Below are 19,315 nucleotides of genomic sequence, written 5' to 3'. Positions count from 1 at the left end.
GGCATTGATGTAATCATGACAGTGCCTGACACCAGCAATACAACCAACAGACAACAGATATTTGAAACTGAAGCTGTGTGAAGTGCTGTCAAACGCATAAAATAAACTGATTTTTTAAAATCCTCTTCCAGCTATAATAATATTAGCTTCTGATTATAACACACATAGGTGCAAACCCTTCAAGTAGAAATGTGATTTTTAAATTGACTGCATCTCTTTAACACTTAAGTGCATATATGCGTGTCAAAGCTCTGGGAGTGACATCCACAGAAATGGATAAACTCAGTCCACAATGAGAACAGATCGTTTAAGAGCAAGATTCACTAATGTCCCTCCATACTGATGGCTGTTATTTCAAAATAACTTTCCTGTGTAGACATACCCTCAGGCTACATCTACACTAGAAGCATCTCTCTACAGAAGTTAGTCAGAAGAAATGTTCTGACAAAACATCCGTTAACAGATTGCACCTACACATAAAAGCAGATAGATCTTTCCATCCGCTCTGTCCACAAAAGGGCCCCCTGGAGCATCTACATGGCTTTTTTGTTAATGGTTTCTGTTGACAAAATGCATTTTGTGTATAGATGCTCTGCAAGTTTTGTCGCCAAATCCCCAGTTTTGTCGACAAAACTCTCTAGTGTAGAAGTAGCCTAAGAGACTTGTGATTTTCACATAAGAATCAAAGTTGTTTAAGAGCACAGACAAAACTTTAACATGATCTTCATGTTTAGCCAGTTTAATTTGACCAATTGATACAACAGTGTTGCTGTTGAACAATAACCCATTTTTGCTAGGAGACGATCTTGCTATTTGTTTTTATTACATAGTCAAGGTCATCATTATGTTCCTTTTCTAATTTATAAGTGGATTTCTAATTCCCATTAGAAGGAAGCCACAACTAAATTAGACCATGATTTATGCAAAAAGTGAAAAGAAGTGACTGTATAACTCTCCTAGGAAAATAAGAATTTCTGTCATGAAATGTCTCTTTCTAAATGTCCTCAGAATCTTCTCTCTTCACTACTTTGTGATGATTAAAGTGCCATTTGGGGAGGGGGAAAGATCAGTTGATAGCATTCACTTAAACACTTAAATTCCCAAGAATTTACGATGCAGTTTCTAGTAAGGACAAATTGAGCTGAAAGTCATAGTCTAGGGGGCCTTAAGCAAAGAAAACCCTTTAAGCAGCTAATGACTTATTAAAGTTCTGCCTATGCAGTGTGCATACAGGAACTTTGGTAACCATTTATAGCAACTGTGGTAAATGAACCATCATTAGAATGAGTATTTATCAACTTTTAGCTCAACGGATAATTAGCTTGAGATAAGAATGCAGAAAATGGAGGTGTACATAGCACAACAAAGCAAGTACCTTGAGATTATTTGCAGTTCAGAATGATTGAGCTTCTTGGCTTTACCTTCTCAGGGGAGCTGTAGGACTGCTTTTGTTTGTTATCCAATAATGAAGTAAAGAAGCAGAGGCAGGAAACAAGATTTGGATCATCTACCCAATGGAAAAGTAAGGCCTTGCACTGACCACAAGAAGGCTTAAGGAATTCCTCTAGGGCATTCCTTGAATCCATCCAACTAACATAGGGCTAAATGGATTTTTTTTGAAAAAATAAAACAATGAATAACATTGTCTGAATGCATCCTCTACTAACATCATATATGCCATCATGTGCCAACAATGCCCGGATGCTTTGTATATTGGACAGACTTCTAACTCCCTTAAACACAGGGTTAATGGGCACAAAACAGACATCAAACCACTCCAGATCCACAAACCAGTTAGTCAACATTTTAATGGAGTGGGCCATTCTGTTAATGACTTAAGAGTATGCGTGTTACTAAAAAAATTTTTCGCACCGCTATTCAAAGGGAAACAGCTGAGCTGTCCTTTATATTCAAATTCGGCACATCAACACATGGCTTGAACTGGGATGGGAATTTTCTGGGTCACTATGGGGGCTCATCTGCATATGTGGCTTAATCTAATTCTTTAACTTCCCCCCCCACTCCTCCACTCTCTGATTTGCTCATCTTGATCATTTTTTTCTGATTTGTCCTCCTTGATTACTGTTTGGTTCTCTGTGCCTTAAATATTGAGTCTGTTCTGGTATGGCTATGGTCTGAAGAAGTGGGTCTGTCCCACGAAAGCTCACCTAATAAATTATTTTGCTAGTCTTTAAAGTGATATTTGGATGCACTTTATTAAGTTCAGAATCAAATTACATTTTCCTTAATACAGGGAACATATGTTCTGACTATCCTTGAAGTGGTGAACCAACAGCCCTTTAAGAACAAAATATTTGGAATTACCAGCCTGTTGACTTTCTGATGCTAAGTTGTGCTGTTAATAACAAACCTGAACAAAAGGGGAACTCAGCATGACCAGACTCAGATATATTTCCAGAGGGAGCAAAATTCTAAAGTCAAAGGCCTGCAACTGAAACATCCTTGTCCTCAGTCCTTGTGAGACATATCCCCTTGGACAAAGTATGATGCACCATGGGGGAAGGAAGGCTTCTGAAAAATCTGACATGTTGTTCATTTAGGTCTTTGTCGATAATTATCAGCCTCCTGAATAACACAAAAGAAGACAAATGGTAGGTGGCAGACAGTGAGTAGTACTGTGGTGTGCTCTTTCCAACACCCCAACTTCAAAAGACAGGTAGCTTCATGTCTTATTTATAGCTTCTGAGCGGCTTCCTTCATGCACATAAGACACTGGGATAAAAAGCCTGAGTTACTTAGGAGCTTAAGTTTCATTTTCAAATGCAACTTGGGCAGTTAGGAACATCTAGGATCATCCAGTGACTGTCAGTGACCTATAAGTGCCTAAAGTCCAGATTTTTAAATGTATTTAGGCATTTCTACACTCAGTGTAGCAAGGCTTCAGTGAATCAGGAGTCTTAGTTTCATTTAAACACATACTTAGGAGCTTAATTGTCATGGAAGGCTCTCAGGTACTGTTGAACATTTTATTAGCAGTCCAGGATTTAAAAAATAAAACTTAAATCCATATCCAAAGAGAGATTTTTCAAAAATGCCCAGTAACCATCCAATAGAAGTTACATGCTCTGACTCTGACACCTATAATCGTATCTTAACATGCCTCCACTCACGTAGGTGGCAAACAATTTCCGCTGATATTAGAGGGCAAGAATGGGCCCATAGTCTGCACAAATGTCAATGGAAGCAAGAATGGGTCCCAAAATTGTCTAGAACAAAACTTGCTGTTAAATTTACTTATTTATAGCCTATTCTCTTCCCATATATTCAACACACAGTTTTTGGAGGACTCACAAGTGGCATTAATGGAAAATGTGAATGGTTAGTGACAAGCAGCTTTGAGCTAAAGGGAATTTAGGAAGCACTAGACAAAAGTCTAAATGTGGTGCCAAGGCCAATGGCTTTTAACTTCAAAACAGTTTGGTAAAATTTCCAAAGACTTTGCAGAAACATGTTCCTATGTCTTCACAGTAAATACAGCAATTGTCAGGCTAAACCAGTATTCCACCCAAAAGATGCAGGGGACTAGTATTTACAAATGTGACATAAAATGACCAAGACAGTTTGTTTGTTTTCTGGGGCAGTTGGGGAACGTTAAACACACCCACTAACTCTAATTCTTGCCTAGTGTTTGTCCCCGCTTTTTTTAAAGAACTGAGCCATGAATCCTTTTAAAATACAAACTCGAAATGGAAACACTGATAGATCCTTATATTTAACATGAAGAGAATGCTATAATAAGAACGTGTCAAATGTGGAAATGAATTACTCTGTGAGCCTAAAGAAATATAAAAGCCTGTCTATTCCTGACTTCTTAAATAATCCTATTTTTAGATGGAAGTGCTCTTTGTTCTTCACCTAATTGAACAACAAGGAAAAACTGCCTAAAACCAGGGTGGACAAGATCTTTGCTTTGGTTGTTCCAGGGTTTTAGCCATCCAAGTGAGCTTCTGAGCAAAGTACTTGAAAAAATATGCAAAATAGCCTACCCTTATATCTCATTACAACATTGTAGCCAAACTGCAGTTGTATAGGGACATTGGTTACTACATAACATATTACACACATGTATGTACATGTACTAACTACAGTATTTGAATACTTCTCAAATATGAATCAGTTCATTTTCTTAACATTCCAGTAAAATGAGACTGTATTATGATCACCACTTGACAAATTGGGAATTGAGGCAGAGAAAGATTAAAGGCAAATATATCCATGTTTTTTTGCAAACCTACAATGAAAAGCTTAAGATCTGTGTAATGTTAATTCTTTATATTCTCAAGTCACAGCTCCCACTTAGTTCACATATAGCTGTGAGCAGCTCTACAAATCAACCTCAGGAACTCAAGACACTCACTCAGAAAATGATGAACACGTGAGTGAAAATTTTCTCCTGGCGTGGGTTAAATGACTTGCTTAGAATCACATAACAGACAGGAGTAAAATCCTTTTCTGCAGGGTAGCATTCAACTGCCTTAATGATACTGAACTCTTTTGGCTGATTATTTTTAACTATTTATCCTGAGGCCGACATCCAGTATGGACACTTTCAACTCAAAAAGATAAATTTTGGCAAGATTCATGGAATCATAGAGCCCTAGGGCTGGGAGAGACCTCAGGAAGTCAACAAGTCCTGCCCCCGCCCAAAGCAGGAAGAACCCTAAGTCATCCCAGCCCAGACTTTGTCAATCCAGGACTTAAAAGCCTCTAGGGATGGAGATTCCACCACCTCTCTAGGTAACAAGTTCCAGTGCTCACCACCCTCCCAGTGAAATAGTTTTTCCTAATATCCAACCTAGACCTCCTCCACTGTTACTTGAGACCACTGCTCCATGTTCTGCCATCTGTCACTACTGAGAACAGCCTGTCTCCAGCCTCTTTAGAGTACCCCTTCAGAAGGTTGAATGCTGCTATCAAATTTCCCCTGACTCTTCACTTCTGCAAACTATATACCCTGAAATCCCTCAGTGTCTCCTTGTAGATTATGTGCTCCAGCCCTCTAAGCATTTTGATTGCCCTCCGCTGAACCCTCTCCAATGCATCCACACCCTTCCTATACTGGGGGCCCAGAATTAGACACTATACTCCAGATGTGGCCTCATCAGTGCCAAATAGAGAGGAATAATAACTCCCCTAGATCTGCTGGAAATGCTCCTCCTAATTCACTCCAATATGCCATTAGCCTTCTTGGATACTAGGGTATCCAGCCTCTCCAGCCTTGCTCAAAATAAACTTGCAAACTTGTATTTCAGCAGCAACTTTGTCACCCTTCAGGAACTCGGGGAGAGATTTTGAACGGTAATAGCATTTAACAAATCTCAGTAACTAAACAGGTTTGTGCAAGACCCGTCAAGACCTCCAGTGAATATTTCAGTGATGTGGGAAGAACAGAGGTTGGTTCAATATACAGCCTTTTTTCTTATGAGTCTACACCTATCTTTGGTGTTAGGAGTACTTCTGGAGATGCTATCAGTCAGAGGAAATGTCAAATAATGATCCCAGTTACTTGCAGTCATTAATGTCAGGGAATGCAGGTTTTCAGCATTTGTATTCTGGCTGAATCCTATCCTTGGGAATTACATTATAATTATCCATAATTCCCCTCACAGCTTTAACTGAATAAGGTATTGTTCACTTCCTATCTACCATTATTTTGTATGGTATTGGCGTGAAGGTAAGCAATTGTATTCCACATAAAAAGGGCTGCATTTCAGTGGTGGTGGGTGAAGAGACCGCGAGATATCTATCTATCTCAGAGGAATGTTTAATTATAAAGTATGTGCAGATCTTTGGGCGTTTATGATGGGCCAGAATCTGAACTGGACTTGGGGCAGAAGAATATAGCCAGTAAAACAGTGACCTCAGGCAGCAGTTGTCAGAGGCAATATGCAAGGCTTGTGGTTATGATAGAGATTTACTGTGAATCTTGGGTTTCTTTCACGCATCCACTGGCCCTTCATTCTAAGGGCAACGTTTTTATGGTGGCAAATAGAAATGGGATGACTCCTTAAAATTATCAGAAAAATAAAATCACCCCAAAACAGTGCCTCCGAGAGCTGCTGTGGGCCACGTTGCATGGTGTGTGCATGTGTGTGAGAGGGCAGCTCCACACCCAAATGGGCATGGCCAATGGCAGAAGGGGCGGGGCCTAGTGCATTTGCCCCTCAGAGCTGCCTGGACTGCAATGCTGGCATACCTTCTCTCCCAGCTGCATGCAGCCACAGCTGTTCTGCTGCTGCTTTTCAAAAGGGCCTGGAACTCCAGCAGTTGCTGCAGTTACTTTGGCAGCAGTGGCAGCCGCAACTCCAGGACCTTTCGAAAGGCCAGGCCTGGGTGTGCGTGGAGGGGCACGGGGGGGGCAACCTCCCCCTTTTGTTTCCCCTGTCATGGGACCTGCCCAAAACCCATATAGAGGACATTGGTGAAGTGTCCATTACTACTTATCCCTAAAAGAGAAAGTAATGTATACAAGACAAAACAAATGTCACCTGTAAAAACACTGTCTTTCTCAATTTGTTGGACAGAAGCTGCTTCCCCCCATTAATCTTCTATAAATAGAGTGAGCTGAATGCGGAAGAAAGAAATAGAGCCTGAATAACATTCTTACACTTGCTAGAGTACTTTTAGATTATTTTTAACTATAATTAATGGACATCTACTGGAAAAAATGAGCTAGAGTGAAAATCAATATGATTTTAATGAAAAGAATACTTTGAATGTAAGAGAGAGAACAAAACAGATGAGCAAAGACTTATGAAAATTTTTTACACCAGCAACTCCCCAAGCATACCAGTTTAAACATCAACTACAATCACTGCTGTAAGAATAAATCTAAAGAAGAAAGGTAGGTGACCTTAAAAAGTGACGAAAGAAACTTTTGTACACAGAGACATGGCTTACTAAAATCTGTGAAGTAGTAAATCATCATAAAAATTCATTGGCTCACAAAACCTGCACAAAAGACGTTATTAAATAACATTTACATATTTATACATACATTTATACAGGTATCACAATAATTGACAGCAGATTCCCTTCAATTATATAGCACTTAAGTACCTTCTAAATATTTAAAACTAGAAATATCAACAGCATTTTTCTCTGTCTTCCTCTTAGGCTCTAGGGAAAAAAAATACTTTGATTAACTTATCTGTATAATGCAGTGAGGAATAGTGAGAGAGGCATCAGACACCAATGGGTGCTGAGCCCATGGTTATTGATGATGATGATGACGATGACTTTATTAAGGGAAATCCAATCATGTCATGGTCTCCACCCTGGTCTACTAAGCTCTTCTAGGTGAAAGTGTGTTTATTCATCCTAGTAGCTACCTGACAGTAGACCTCAGGTAATTAATCATTTCATATCAAGGAGTTAACTAAAAGAATATTTGAACCTATGCACCAAAACAAGAGACTGTTTTTTCTTCCTGTCCATTTTTTTAAAAAACTGTGTGGTAGCTACCTTATACAATTCCCCAAAAAGAGTCCTCCAAAGCATGGGCAAACCAAGTTGCTTCCCCCCAAAATTAACACCTTTCCCAACACAGTCCGTCATGTGATGGCCTCGTGCTTCTCCTCTTCAAATAGGTTCTATCCTTGTTTTAGAAATTCTGTAGACAAGGTCAGGAATGAGATCCTCTGTAACCAGTTTTACTAGAGATAGATGCACTCTGACTAACATAAAAATTGGTCTGTACATTTGACTGAAAGTTAAACAGAATACAAACCAAATCTTCAGCTCTTTTTATCTTGACTGCCTTTTCAAGTTCCTTTCTAGTCATGGTCAAAACTGAGCTGCATAAATAAGATGGAAGAGGCCATTTTCTTCAGGACACTTTCAATCCAGTGAGAACCAGCAAGCATCAGAAAATCTAACATTAAATAATGGTCTCATGAGATATTTAGATCAGAATTAGGCTGTGTGTGAAAAAATATCAGATAAGTGTTTATGCGAAACTTCAGAACTTTCTGCTGTTCATCCATTACTAATATGCAGAAGAATACCAAGTATGCCAAAAAGTACACATTTTATTTTGCTGACATTATCATTATTTCTGGGTTGTTTTTGTTTTTACTATTTTTGTACACTTCATCTTACTTGCTGTGAACACACTTCTTGATTTCCTGTAACTGAATCCATTATGGTCCAATTCTGTGTGCTCTTGCACCATTGTAAATCAGAAATAACTCTACTAAATCAACAGAAAGCAGAATTTGGCCCTATTTTGTTTCACATCAAATGTACCATGAAAGTCAGGACCACAGTGGGATGACTATATTGGGATGACAAAGTGATCAGATCAGTCAGTGTGTGTATAGAAATTTCAAATAATTAACTGTAAACCTCTGGTACATCCTGCAGAACTACAGTCAACATCTTGGTTTTGTACCATTATTAAAGAAATAATGAAACAGAGTTTAATGAAAGGCATTTCTGTTAGTGCAGGACTGTAACTTTTTGCCATCACAAATCAGCTGGCAGGACACAAAGATTAAAATGGTCTGATCAAAAACAGAAGCTTAAGTAAATTGTCACTTTTTACAAATCCAGGCAAAACAAAAGTCCCTTTCTTTCTGATCACTATTGAACATTATCAGTTAGTGCTTTGTATGGTTGATACCAACTTCACAACTTACCTACATTTACACTCCTCCATTATCAAACTATACCATTCCAAAATCACATCTATAAATTAATGGGTAAAATAATTGATGTCAGATATTGCCTTATCCTGCCACAAAGAGCCAAAATCATATGAAATATTGCCCCTTTTCTTTTTCAGGAAACAAACAACATGAAACTAATTTGCCATTCGCAAAGATCAAACTGATAACATTCACATACCACTGTTGACCAAAACAGATGCATTGTACAGCTTTCATCTATATTGTATAAATGCATAAAAAGACCTTGCTTTTATCTTTCAGAATAATGACATGTAAGTCAGTTTAAGTGGTCTTAAACCACTTACACAACATTTCAAGAATGAAGATAAGATTTTGGGGCATTCTTTAAGTATATGTCAAGTTTAGCAAGACTGCTCTACTATATAGAAGTGTTATCTTTTCTAATACAATTGCAGTTGGAATCTGACCTGTAGCTTTTTAAACAATGTTTAAAGTACAGAGCTGGACAGAATTACTTAATCAAAGAAAGATCTCAGAGAGGTAGCTGAGCTAGTCTGTATCTGTGGTTCATTCCCTCCTGTGGACAAAAAAGATCCATCAGCTTTACAAGGGGGACCTGTCTGGGATGAACTGCTGGGAGGACTCTGAAGCTCATGGTGTGCTTCCTTAACTGAGGCAAAGTATGTAACCCCAAGGGAGAGTGAAATCTGCTCTACAGTCTCAGTTGATGGACAGCTAGCTTTTAGGTTCAAAGCACCTGCCAACAACCATGTTCCATTGGGTTTACATGCGAAATATTCTTCAAAGCAGGACCCCTTTGTTAATAAGCTCATCAAGCTTAGCTTGGGTCCCTTTTAAACTAATGTGAACAAATGTCATGTTCTCATGTCACCATCACAGTAATCTGAGCCTACATATTTTTCATCTCCTGAACCACAAGAAGTGGAGTTCCTTCACATCTTTAATGCAGCATGTCTGAAATGGAGAACAAGGAATAAACAAGAAAAAACATTTTTAGCCTTCTCTGCATTATTGTTTAAATCACCAGGGCTTCGATTTCCAAGTTAACAGCAATATCTATCCACTGCAGGGAAAACAATTTCTCTACTACCAAATTAATCAGCTTGTCTAGTAACTCTAATATGCACACAATCTGGTACATAAGTAATATATATTTTCTTGTCACTTGCTGTTCTTTCCATATGATACCACTGTAGTAAATACAACTTCATTAATACTTAGTTTATGGAAGAGACTTCTGACCTCTTATTCTCTCTTACTGCTTTGTCTCCTTTCTTCCAAGTGATGGTTGGTTTTGGAGAGGCTTGTGGTTTGCACTCAATGACAACTTCTTGTCCCCTGGTAATAATTATAGTTTTCTTCAACTGATTTAAAGCAAAAGTAGGAGCTGAAGCTGTTAAAAAGAAATATGTTAGGTCTATAAAGAACTATCATAGCCTTCCATTTCAATGAATTCTAGCAGATGGTTCATCATCCATTTCACTTTATTAGGAATCTAATATAACACAGTTCATATGGCATCTCTACAAAAAGTGTCATTAATCCAGCTTCCAATTCCAATGGCAAGACTAGAATTTAATTAAACTATCAGATAATAAGAAGTTATTCATAGCAACACAGTAAAATTTGATTACTTGTGAAATCTACCTGTTTTAGAGAAAATGTAGTGATATTAACAAAAACCCCCACCCTTATTACCATCATTAGCTCAAAGTACTATGATATTATAAATTCCAAAAATTCCACTTAAACTCTTAAACACTGTTACAAAGAATTTGTTGATGGACTTTTATTTGTTTTGCCTTTGTTCTTCCTGAATGCCAGTTGTGGAAAATTGAGAACATGTTTATAGTTTTCTGGGAGGATTTCATTCTTTAAAAATGATTTATTTTCCAGATGTTTAACATTTGGGTGTATTTTTTCAAATTCAAGGATATTTTAAAAACTAAATAGCTCAGTTGAGTTAACTTTGTGTATGTTGAGTAATACCTTACTCCATGAACAAGCCCATTGATTTTAATGGGTATGTGTGAAGAGTAAAGTAACAAACAATGCAAGGAAGGGTAATACAACCTATTTTCCTGTAATTTTACAATGTGAAGGTTCAGCTTTCCTTGTAATTCTATGGGTCTCTGCATCTATCATGTTAGTCTTGAAAAAACTTCTCTCGGAAACAGTAGTGACATCTTCTCCTTGTATTTCTCAGAAACATATGAGTTTCTAAACCATGCTTTGGACAATTTTAATAACAATATTTTAAAAAGAGCAATATAATTTGTTCTCTTTTTTATTAAAAATCTAGAAATGAAATACAACTTTTAAGTTAATGAACTACTATGGCATTGCTGAAAGTCATGATGTGAAAAATTTAAGTTACCTAACAGCAGGATTATACTGGCCAAATTACATTTCACTGCAAACCAACATAGACCAAGTACTTGTTAAACAATAAAAATACACATCAAAAGTACCTTAGAAAGGGAACATCGTAACAAACAGGGACTTTGCAGCTCACTGAACATTACCCAAAACTCCCAAGGAAGGGCAATCTGAGAAGAGGGCTCCTAGCTATGGAATGGAATATATGGGCATGAAGAAACATTTTGAGGAAGTAGCTGTGGAAATACAACCCTTGGATCAGCAGTTAGACTGGCCTATGGTAGGCAAAATTGTATCAGAATCCCATGCAATTTTCTCACTCCACTCAAACATTTATCTCAAAATGGGTCTGACCCCATACCAAACCTTTTTTCTAAATTATTTTCCATAAATACTTCTTTGTGCTCAGACACCAGGGCCGTGTCTACACGTGCCCCAAACTTCGAAATGGCCACGCAAATGGCCATTTCGAAGTTTACTAATGAAGCGCTGAAATGCATATTCAGCGCTTCATTAGCATGCGGGCGGCAGCGGCACTTCGAAATTGATGCGGCTCGCCGCCACACGTCTCATCCAGATGGGGCTCCTTTTCGAAAGTACCCCACCTACTTCGAAGTCCCCTTGTTCCCATCAGCTCATGGGACTAAGGGGACTTCGAAGTAGGTGGGGTACTTTCAAAAAGGAGCCCCATCTGGATGAGACGCGCGGCAGCGAGCCGCATCAATTTCGAAGTGCCGCTGCCGCCCGCATGCTAATGAAGCGCTGAATATGCATTTCAGCGCTTCATTAGTAAACTTCGAAATGGCCATTTGCGTGGCCATTTCGAAGTTTGGGGCATGTGTAGATGTAGCCCAGAAGGGCCAGAAAGCAGAATTGTTGGGTTAGCTCAGGAGAGCATTTATGACCCATCTGGAGTAGGAAATAGTGAGACCAGCTTCCATCATCCAATTCTTATGAGCTGCTGTAATGGTTTCCACCTCATCTCTTGCGGGGTGTCTCCCTTTGGAGGGATGTGGGTGCCTATATTGCCCCCTCAATTTTCAATAAAGGCCTTTGGCTACTTAGCCCTCGACTATATCTCAGTCTATATAAAATAATCAGTCTATCAATTATTTGGCCATCACACCTGAGCCATAGTCTATATCAATCTGATTGTCCTTATAACCTCAGCCCTCTACCCGAGCCACACACTGTGGAGATATAAACCCCTTCCAGGGCACACTGTTACCAGGGCCTGTCTCAGCACCCTTTCTATAATGGCTCTGAATCCGGCCCTTGCCCTTCTCAGGGCTTTTCCTGCAGTCTGTCAGCACCTGCTGCAGCCCACAGTTCTAGTCAGCTTTCCATACAGAGCTCCCTGAGGTAGATATTTCCATAATGGAATCTCCCACCACACTGACCTGGCTCTGGTGCTGAAGCTTCTTTTTACAAGCTTTTCTGGCTCCTGATTGGTACTTCTTCTGGATACAGCTCTAGCATCTTTGGAGGACTACTCTATGGTTTAGATAACAAGGCAAGGCCAGAAGTCTCAGTGAGAGCCTTTTGGGGCCTAGTCTGCCCTGCCACAGATGTTCAATCCTAAAATTCTTTATTCATATAAACACTCTTATTCCACTGTTTACTGTGGGACTATTTACATGAGCAGGGGTTTACAAAAACATTATCCTAAGTTTCCAGACCTGTTTTTCTGATTCACAAGGTTTGGTTAGTGCTCATGTACCCTCACGTTTCTTTTAGGGTATCAGGAAGCAAGGGAACTTTGCATTATTATCTAAACTGAATCCTCAGAAATTTTTCCATCTCTTCTATTGAGACTATTATGTTACAGTACTGCTTCAACCAATGCCATAAGTGTAGGACAGCAGAAGTGCCATGTCTCACGATTTAGTTCTCTTGCATGCTTTTCTTTCTAATTCTTGAAAACATGAAATATCATCGACCAACATTTTCCAGCAAATGCCAGATAAGACCTTGATTCATGTTACTCATATGCATATGCCAAACTTTTAGCATGAGACCAGTCTTGGTGACTTCAGTGAGAATGCTGACATGCTTAAAATAAAGCAAATGAAGCAGTACCTTCCTAAGTAGGAGTCTTATGCCCAAAAATGGGATACAGTGAAAGATAAACAGATTTTAATTTTAGTTTTGTCCATGGGATGTGTGATTTTTTTTTTAGTAACCAGATTTTTCAATTCTTTATGTACAAGGGATTTTATGTCTTCCCTTGTTTTCAAAGGTGGGAGGAGGTCAAAATGTGTGTGTCAGGGAAGGGGTGCAGAGGTATTTGGCTGTGCATTGTCCCATACGTAGCATTTGGCATTAGGTGAGAAAAAAATCATCAAAGCATCACTGAAGGAGGTGTTTCAAAAAAGATGTAATTCTGGTAGCAAATGTCCTTGTGAAGCATTAAGTAGCCAAGGGCACATAAATAAAAGAAAGAGGAAAAGAGGAACCCAGCAAAATTAATTATACAGCTTTACTCCAGTTCTGCTAAGGCTGGAGGTGTAGAATCTCTTTCTTTATCATGAAAGACCACAGTCATGTAATTAAAAAAAGAAAGATGAGAGTAGTCCCATTCCATTCAGACATTACTCACCTAAAATCTTCAGCTCAGCACCAGCATAAATTGTTCCATATTTATTTTCTGCTACGCATTGGTACATTCCCGCATCTGAGAGATTCACACTGCGGATCATCAGTACACCATTAACCATCTCAACCCGGCTCTGTAATGGAATGAAAAAAATAATTCTACAAAAGCAAACAAATGGAAGTGGATTTGCTGGGTGCTTAGCTTTAGTCAAGGGAATAATAAAGTAAATAAAATAAAGCAATATGTTTAAAATATAATGTAGACATCTTCTAGAATGGGTGCTTTTGCATGACCTACTTTTGTTCTCCAATGAATGGTAAACAAAACATTTTGGGGCCTTAAATGACCACAAAAATGATTTTTCCCCTGGGTTATGTTATTTAATTTCATTGTAAAGGCAACAATCCTGCACACTGTTCCCATGCTCCACTACACCAACTTGCTTTTTAAAAATGGTTTAGCAAAGAATAACCTGCCAACCTACAGCAATGTGTTAGCCTCTTAGCTAAGAAACCAGAATTCAGACGTAATTTAGGTCATGTGTGACATGTGCTTGATGGTCTCAAGGAGTCCATAGTGCATGCTTGTTTACATACCAAATCATCTCACACATGACTAATCCAAATCTGCAATGCTGAGTGTTGTACATTAGTAGTTTCATTGGCAGGAATGGCTCTATCTTTATAAAAAGACTGCTCATGTGGGTAAGAGTAGCAGGATCAAGTTGCATTTGTATTAATTGCAGCATCTCATCTGAAAAAACCTTATAGAAAATAGTTGCTGCAGGTCATTAGCAAAGAACACTGACATCTATGCAGGGAAATTTGCACTGTGTGTGGCCATCTGATGAATAACTTGAGCAGATACAATATGCTCTTCAGTTTCATTACAAAAATCTATTAGGTGTGATTTAAAGTATATTACCAATATAGTAATTAAAATGCATATGAGATTAATTAATATCCTCCTCTTTTCTGAGATCCTGAGTTTCAGGTTGAAATGGAATTTTCAGAGTCTGTATTGTCTGGGAAATGTCAAGTCCATGAAAGCACAGAGATAAAAAAGTGGTTGAAAATCTGGATTGATTTTCCAGCCACCTCTGAAAAGGTAGATATGGAATAGCTAAAGTTTATAAACCTGTTTGCAGTGTCTCAGGATGTCAAAAATAAACTGCCTTTTATGTTTGTTGTCTCATGGTTTGCATAATTGGTCAATTTTCACAGACAGATGAAGCATTCACAGAAAAGAAAGCACATCATTTTTATTCATAGACCCATTCTATGCATTCATTAACAAATGGGGGTATTTTCTACCACAATTGAACAATTTTGTTTTAATCTGGCAGTGCATGAAGAGTCTACAAACACTTTTTAACTGCTCTTCATATTTGGAGTCTCTAAAGGACTAGAAATGTTCTGTATGAAGATGAAATTATATGAAATGAGGTGATGATTCAGTTGAATGAAAATAAAACAATTCAGACCATGTCAATGTCAGTCATTTGCATATAAAAACATTCAAACTTAGACCTTTTAAAATTTGTTAGATCAGTGCAGTGAAGACATGGAATTCCCAGATGGAATGATACTGGCTGTAAAGGCAGGGGATTAGCTTTTCTCGAAAGAGTTAATTAACCATCAGATTTTTAGAAATGCAAAAATTAGACCTGGCTACTGAGAAAAAGTCACACTATGCTGAGGAACAGGAGACCTATAATAAGTTATAACCATGCCATATTTAACATGCACGTACCTGCTGATGTTTAAAGGAATCTGAGTTTATGGACTCTACATAGGTGTAACTTATGTATTAAGGAGCAGTTCCACTTTTTTTTGCTCAGCCATACAAGGACCATTCACAATAAGACCTTACACAGAAATATTCAGAAAAAAGTAACAGACAACCCTACCGTAAACACTGTAATCAAAAGCAGAAATAAACAACAGTTGCTGCGTCTTGCTCAGAAGGATATCACTAGTTTACTGACAATAAAGGAAAAGACATTTCAGAGTCATGGATTCCGAAGTTAAAAATCCCTGCCTGTTATCCTGTTTGGATTGCAGCAACAGAGTGAAATTTGCAGCCCACTTTCTATCACATACTTTGACATAATTTTACAGAAAGACCCTCAGGAAAACTGGTGCTGTGTTACCTACAGCTTTAAATATTTACAGAAAAGAGCAAAATTCTCCTATCTGAAGCATCTCCTCTTCAGCACTTTTTTTTAGTTCCCTTTCTCTGAATTAAAGAGGAAAGTACAATCTACTTGTGGCTTATTGAGCACTTTACCTGTGCCCTGAGAGGGACTCCATTCTTCAGCCAGTGGTAGGTGGGTCGCGGCTTTCCGGTGGCTTTGCATTCCCATCGGAGCTGCTCTCCACTGTCTAACTGAGTATCATTAAGCTTATCCACCCAATGTGGGTAGGCTGTAAAACAGACATATCAAGACAAATAAAACACAGGAGGCTGCTAGGATTGCAGCTGGTATCATATAGGCCTGTTCAGTTAAAAATACAGATTGTAAAATCGTGCACAATCTATCTTTGAATCTTTGACTGTATTAATTCACATGCAGATAAAAAAACATTTATAAAAGACACACAAAGGGTCCAAAGAAAATAAAAAGGGGTCAGAACAAAATAAAATTTGAGTAAAGGACACTACAGGATTATGAGCTGAGCATCTACCAATGAATTTTGGGCCTAAAGTGGCACACTGACAGTAAGGCCTGGCCAGTGTGTGCTGGATGTGAGCACAGGGCCCTGAAGGTGTGGGGCCTAAAGCAACCGCTTTGCTTGCTTTGCCCTCAGTCCAGGCCTATATTTTGGACTAGAGAGCCCTTATGTTTTATTAATATATACTAGACTAAAACAGTACAGCATAATTAATTCAGCAATTATTAATTTGCACACATTTTTGATGACCATCACCATAGTATATAGAAACATTGCAGTGCTTAAGTTACGACTCTTAGGCTGTGTCTATACTAGACTTGGCAGTCAACAGCTGATACGCAATTTTATCTACTCTAATTTTGCAGCTAAAATTGATTTATCAGTGGCCAACTACTATGGCTGTCTACATGGAAGAAGGTCAATGGGATTGTACCTCCCACTGACCTTCCTTAATCCTCAGAACTCGTGAGGAGTTCCTGAGTTGACTTTGACCCTGGAAAGTGCCATTTTGCACATGCACAGAACAAAACCATGGAAGGTCAAACCTAAGCGGATCAATCTTCCATGGTAGTGTGGCTGTAGGCTTAAGATGTCAGTAGGGAGTCTCAGTTCCATTGTGTCCCTGCCCTTTGTTGCTCTGCTGGTCCACCAGGAAATCAGGATTTAATCAACTGTGAAGGTGTGGACAGCCTCAGAACTGTTTCATCATGTTCTTTCCAGAAGTGACCATCCTTGTGCTCAATATGTAGGGGGTGAATGTTGGAGGTGTGAGCTGGCCATCAAGTGAGCACACTTGGGACATAACATTCTAGCACCCCCACATTGGCATAAATCCCATGGCGAGTCAAAGACAGAAAGGCAGATCCATAAGATGGCACTGGACTAGACTGGGGTCAGCAACCCAGCATGGGCACCAAGAGTTGCACACAAGCTGATTTTCATTTGCATACGAGGTGGGAGCTTATCCCCACCCCTCCTTCCCCATGTAGGTAGGAGCTTGCTCAAAGCCATGCTACGTGCAGATTTACAAATGATCAGCTAATGCTACCAACCAGCACCTAAATGGTAAAGCTTTGCATCTTGATTTATTTATTAACAAAACTGTTGTAAGTAGGACTATGAATGACTTTAAAAATATCTCCGGCACTCAGACTGTACATTGAGGTCAAAATGTCAATTTTTGGCATTCTGCCTCAGAAAGGTTGCTGACCTGTGGACTAGACCACTGAGGGGCAGATAGATCTTAACCAGCACACTGACTTTCACCCTTCAGTGTGTTGGCAACACATGGAATGAATGAAGCATTGAACTTTAATCCTGTACACCAGATACCCTGGGAAGAATCACTGACTTCAGTGGGACTGCATGAAGGTGTAAGTGATTGCCTATCCAGGTAAGATATGGAACCACTGCCAAGTTCAGTGCAAAGGGAAAAACAGGTCAAATTATATTATGATTCCAAAACATTTAAGAATAAAACATTTACACATTTTCTGCAAGGAACTGCAGAAGCTAAGAAGGCAATGCAATTGACTTAAAGGAATACAGAATAATATTTCTGGCTGGGTTGGGTAATAATCCAGAGATAGCACAACAAAGGATCTATTCTGGACATCACATCAGAGAATCAATAAACCACTAAAATAAGCAGAACCTATGGTGGATGGAATTTAAAAATAAATCTAGCAATTTATCTAATGTTGACAGGTCACCAATCATTTCCTTGGTTAGGAAGACCCGCAACACCTGTGCCAGCACTACTGCTGTCTCATCCACTTGTGCCTGTAGCCAGACAGACTGCCTGATCATGGATGTTTATACCCAGATCCTGATGTGGTTCTGCAAGGACTGTGGCTTGCCGTTCCCACTTACTGATACCCAGGCTGAGGGGAATATTCAGTGTGAAAGGTGCCTGCTGGTGGAATCTCTCAGGCAGCAGGTGGGGGAGATACAGAAGGAGGTGGCCAGGTTGAGGAGTATCCGAGTCCATGAGCAGTTCCTGGATAGTATTCAGGTGGAGACTGCGGAGGTAAGTGTCCCAGTGCACAGGACGGCTGATAAACCACTGGAGGAGGTGGACCAGGGTGGACACTGGCAGCTGGTTACTTCTTGCAGCAGGCAGTGTCCCACCCCTGCTCAGAACCCTCCCACCGTGGTACTGGAAAACCATTATGCTGTACTTGATACAGGAGACCAAGAATTACCCCGTACAGAACAGGAGAAGCCTCGTACCCCCAAGGCTGGGAAGTCTACTGCCACCCCTGCAAGAAGGAAACGTAGAGTAGTGGTGGTTGGAGACTCTCTTCTGAAGGGGATGGAGGCGCCCATCTGTCGCCCTGACATTTCATCTCGGGAGGTGTGCTGCCTGCCGGGGGCCCGTATCCAAGACGTTACGCAGGCATTGTCGAGGATTATCCGGCCCTCTGACTACTATCCCATGCTTCTCATCCATGTGGGCACTAATGATACTGCAAGGTGTGACGCTGAGCAGGTTAAGAGTGACTTCAGAGCTCTGGGGGCACGGGTCAGGGAGTTTGGGGCGCAGGTGGTATTCTCTTCAATGCTGCCTGTCAGAGGTAGGGGCCCAGGCAGAGACAGGTGTATCCTAGGGAAAGGACTGCCTCGGAATAAGAACAGCAAAAAGGGATTTAGGGGTTATAGTGGACCACAAGCTAAATATGAGTCAACAGTGTGATGATGTTGCAAAAAAAGCAAACATGATTCTAGGATGCATTAACAGGTGTGTTGTGAACAAGACATGAGAAGTCATTCTCCCGCTCTACTCTGCGCTGGTTAGGCCTCAGCTGGAGTATTGTGTCCAGTTCTGGGCACCGCAGTTCAGGAAGGATGTGGAGAAATTGGAGAGGGTCCAGAGGAGAGCAACGAGAATGATCAAAGGTCTAGAGAACAGGACCTGTGAAGAAAGGCTGAAAGAATTGGGCTTGTTTAGTTTGGAAAAGAGAAGGTTGCGGGGGGACATGATAGCAGTTTGC

The 19,315-nt window shown here is 39.7% G+C and overlaps 1 protein-coding gene across 1 annotated transcript in view; it reads right to left on the bottom strand.

Annotated features, from left to right (window-relative positions):
- CNTN5 (contactin 5) overlaps positions 1-19,315 on the bottom strand; it is an 850,947-nt gene that overhangs the window by 182,651 nt on the left and 648,981 nt on the right. The window contains exons 11-13 of the mRNA XM_074981652.1: positions 15,937-16,073; positions 13,651-13,780; positions 9,915-10,065 (exon numbers count right to left, since the gene is read on the bottom strand). Of these exons, the coding sequence (XP_074837753.1) occupies positions 9,915-10,065; positions 13,651-13,780; positions 15,937-16,073 (418 nt within the window). The remainder of the gene's footprint in view (positions 1-9,914; positions 10,066-13,650; positions 13,781-15,936; positions 16,074-19,315) is intronic.

The sequence above is a fragment of the Carettochelys insculpta genome, chromosome 1 (assembly GCF_033958435.1).
Source record: "Carettochelys insculpta isolate YL-2023 chromosome 1, ASM3395843v1, whole genome shotgun sequence".
Lineage (NCBI taxonomy): Eukaryota > Metazoa > Chordata > Testudines > Carettochelyidae > Carettochelys > Carettochelys insculpta.
The sequence above is the reverse complement of the archived record's forward strand: the minus strand, read 5'-3'. Positions and strand labels throughout refer to the sequence as shown.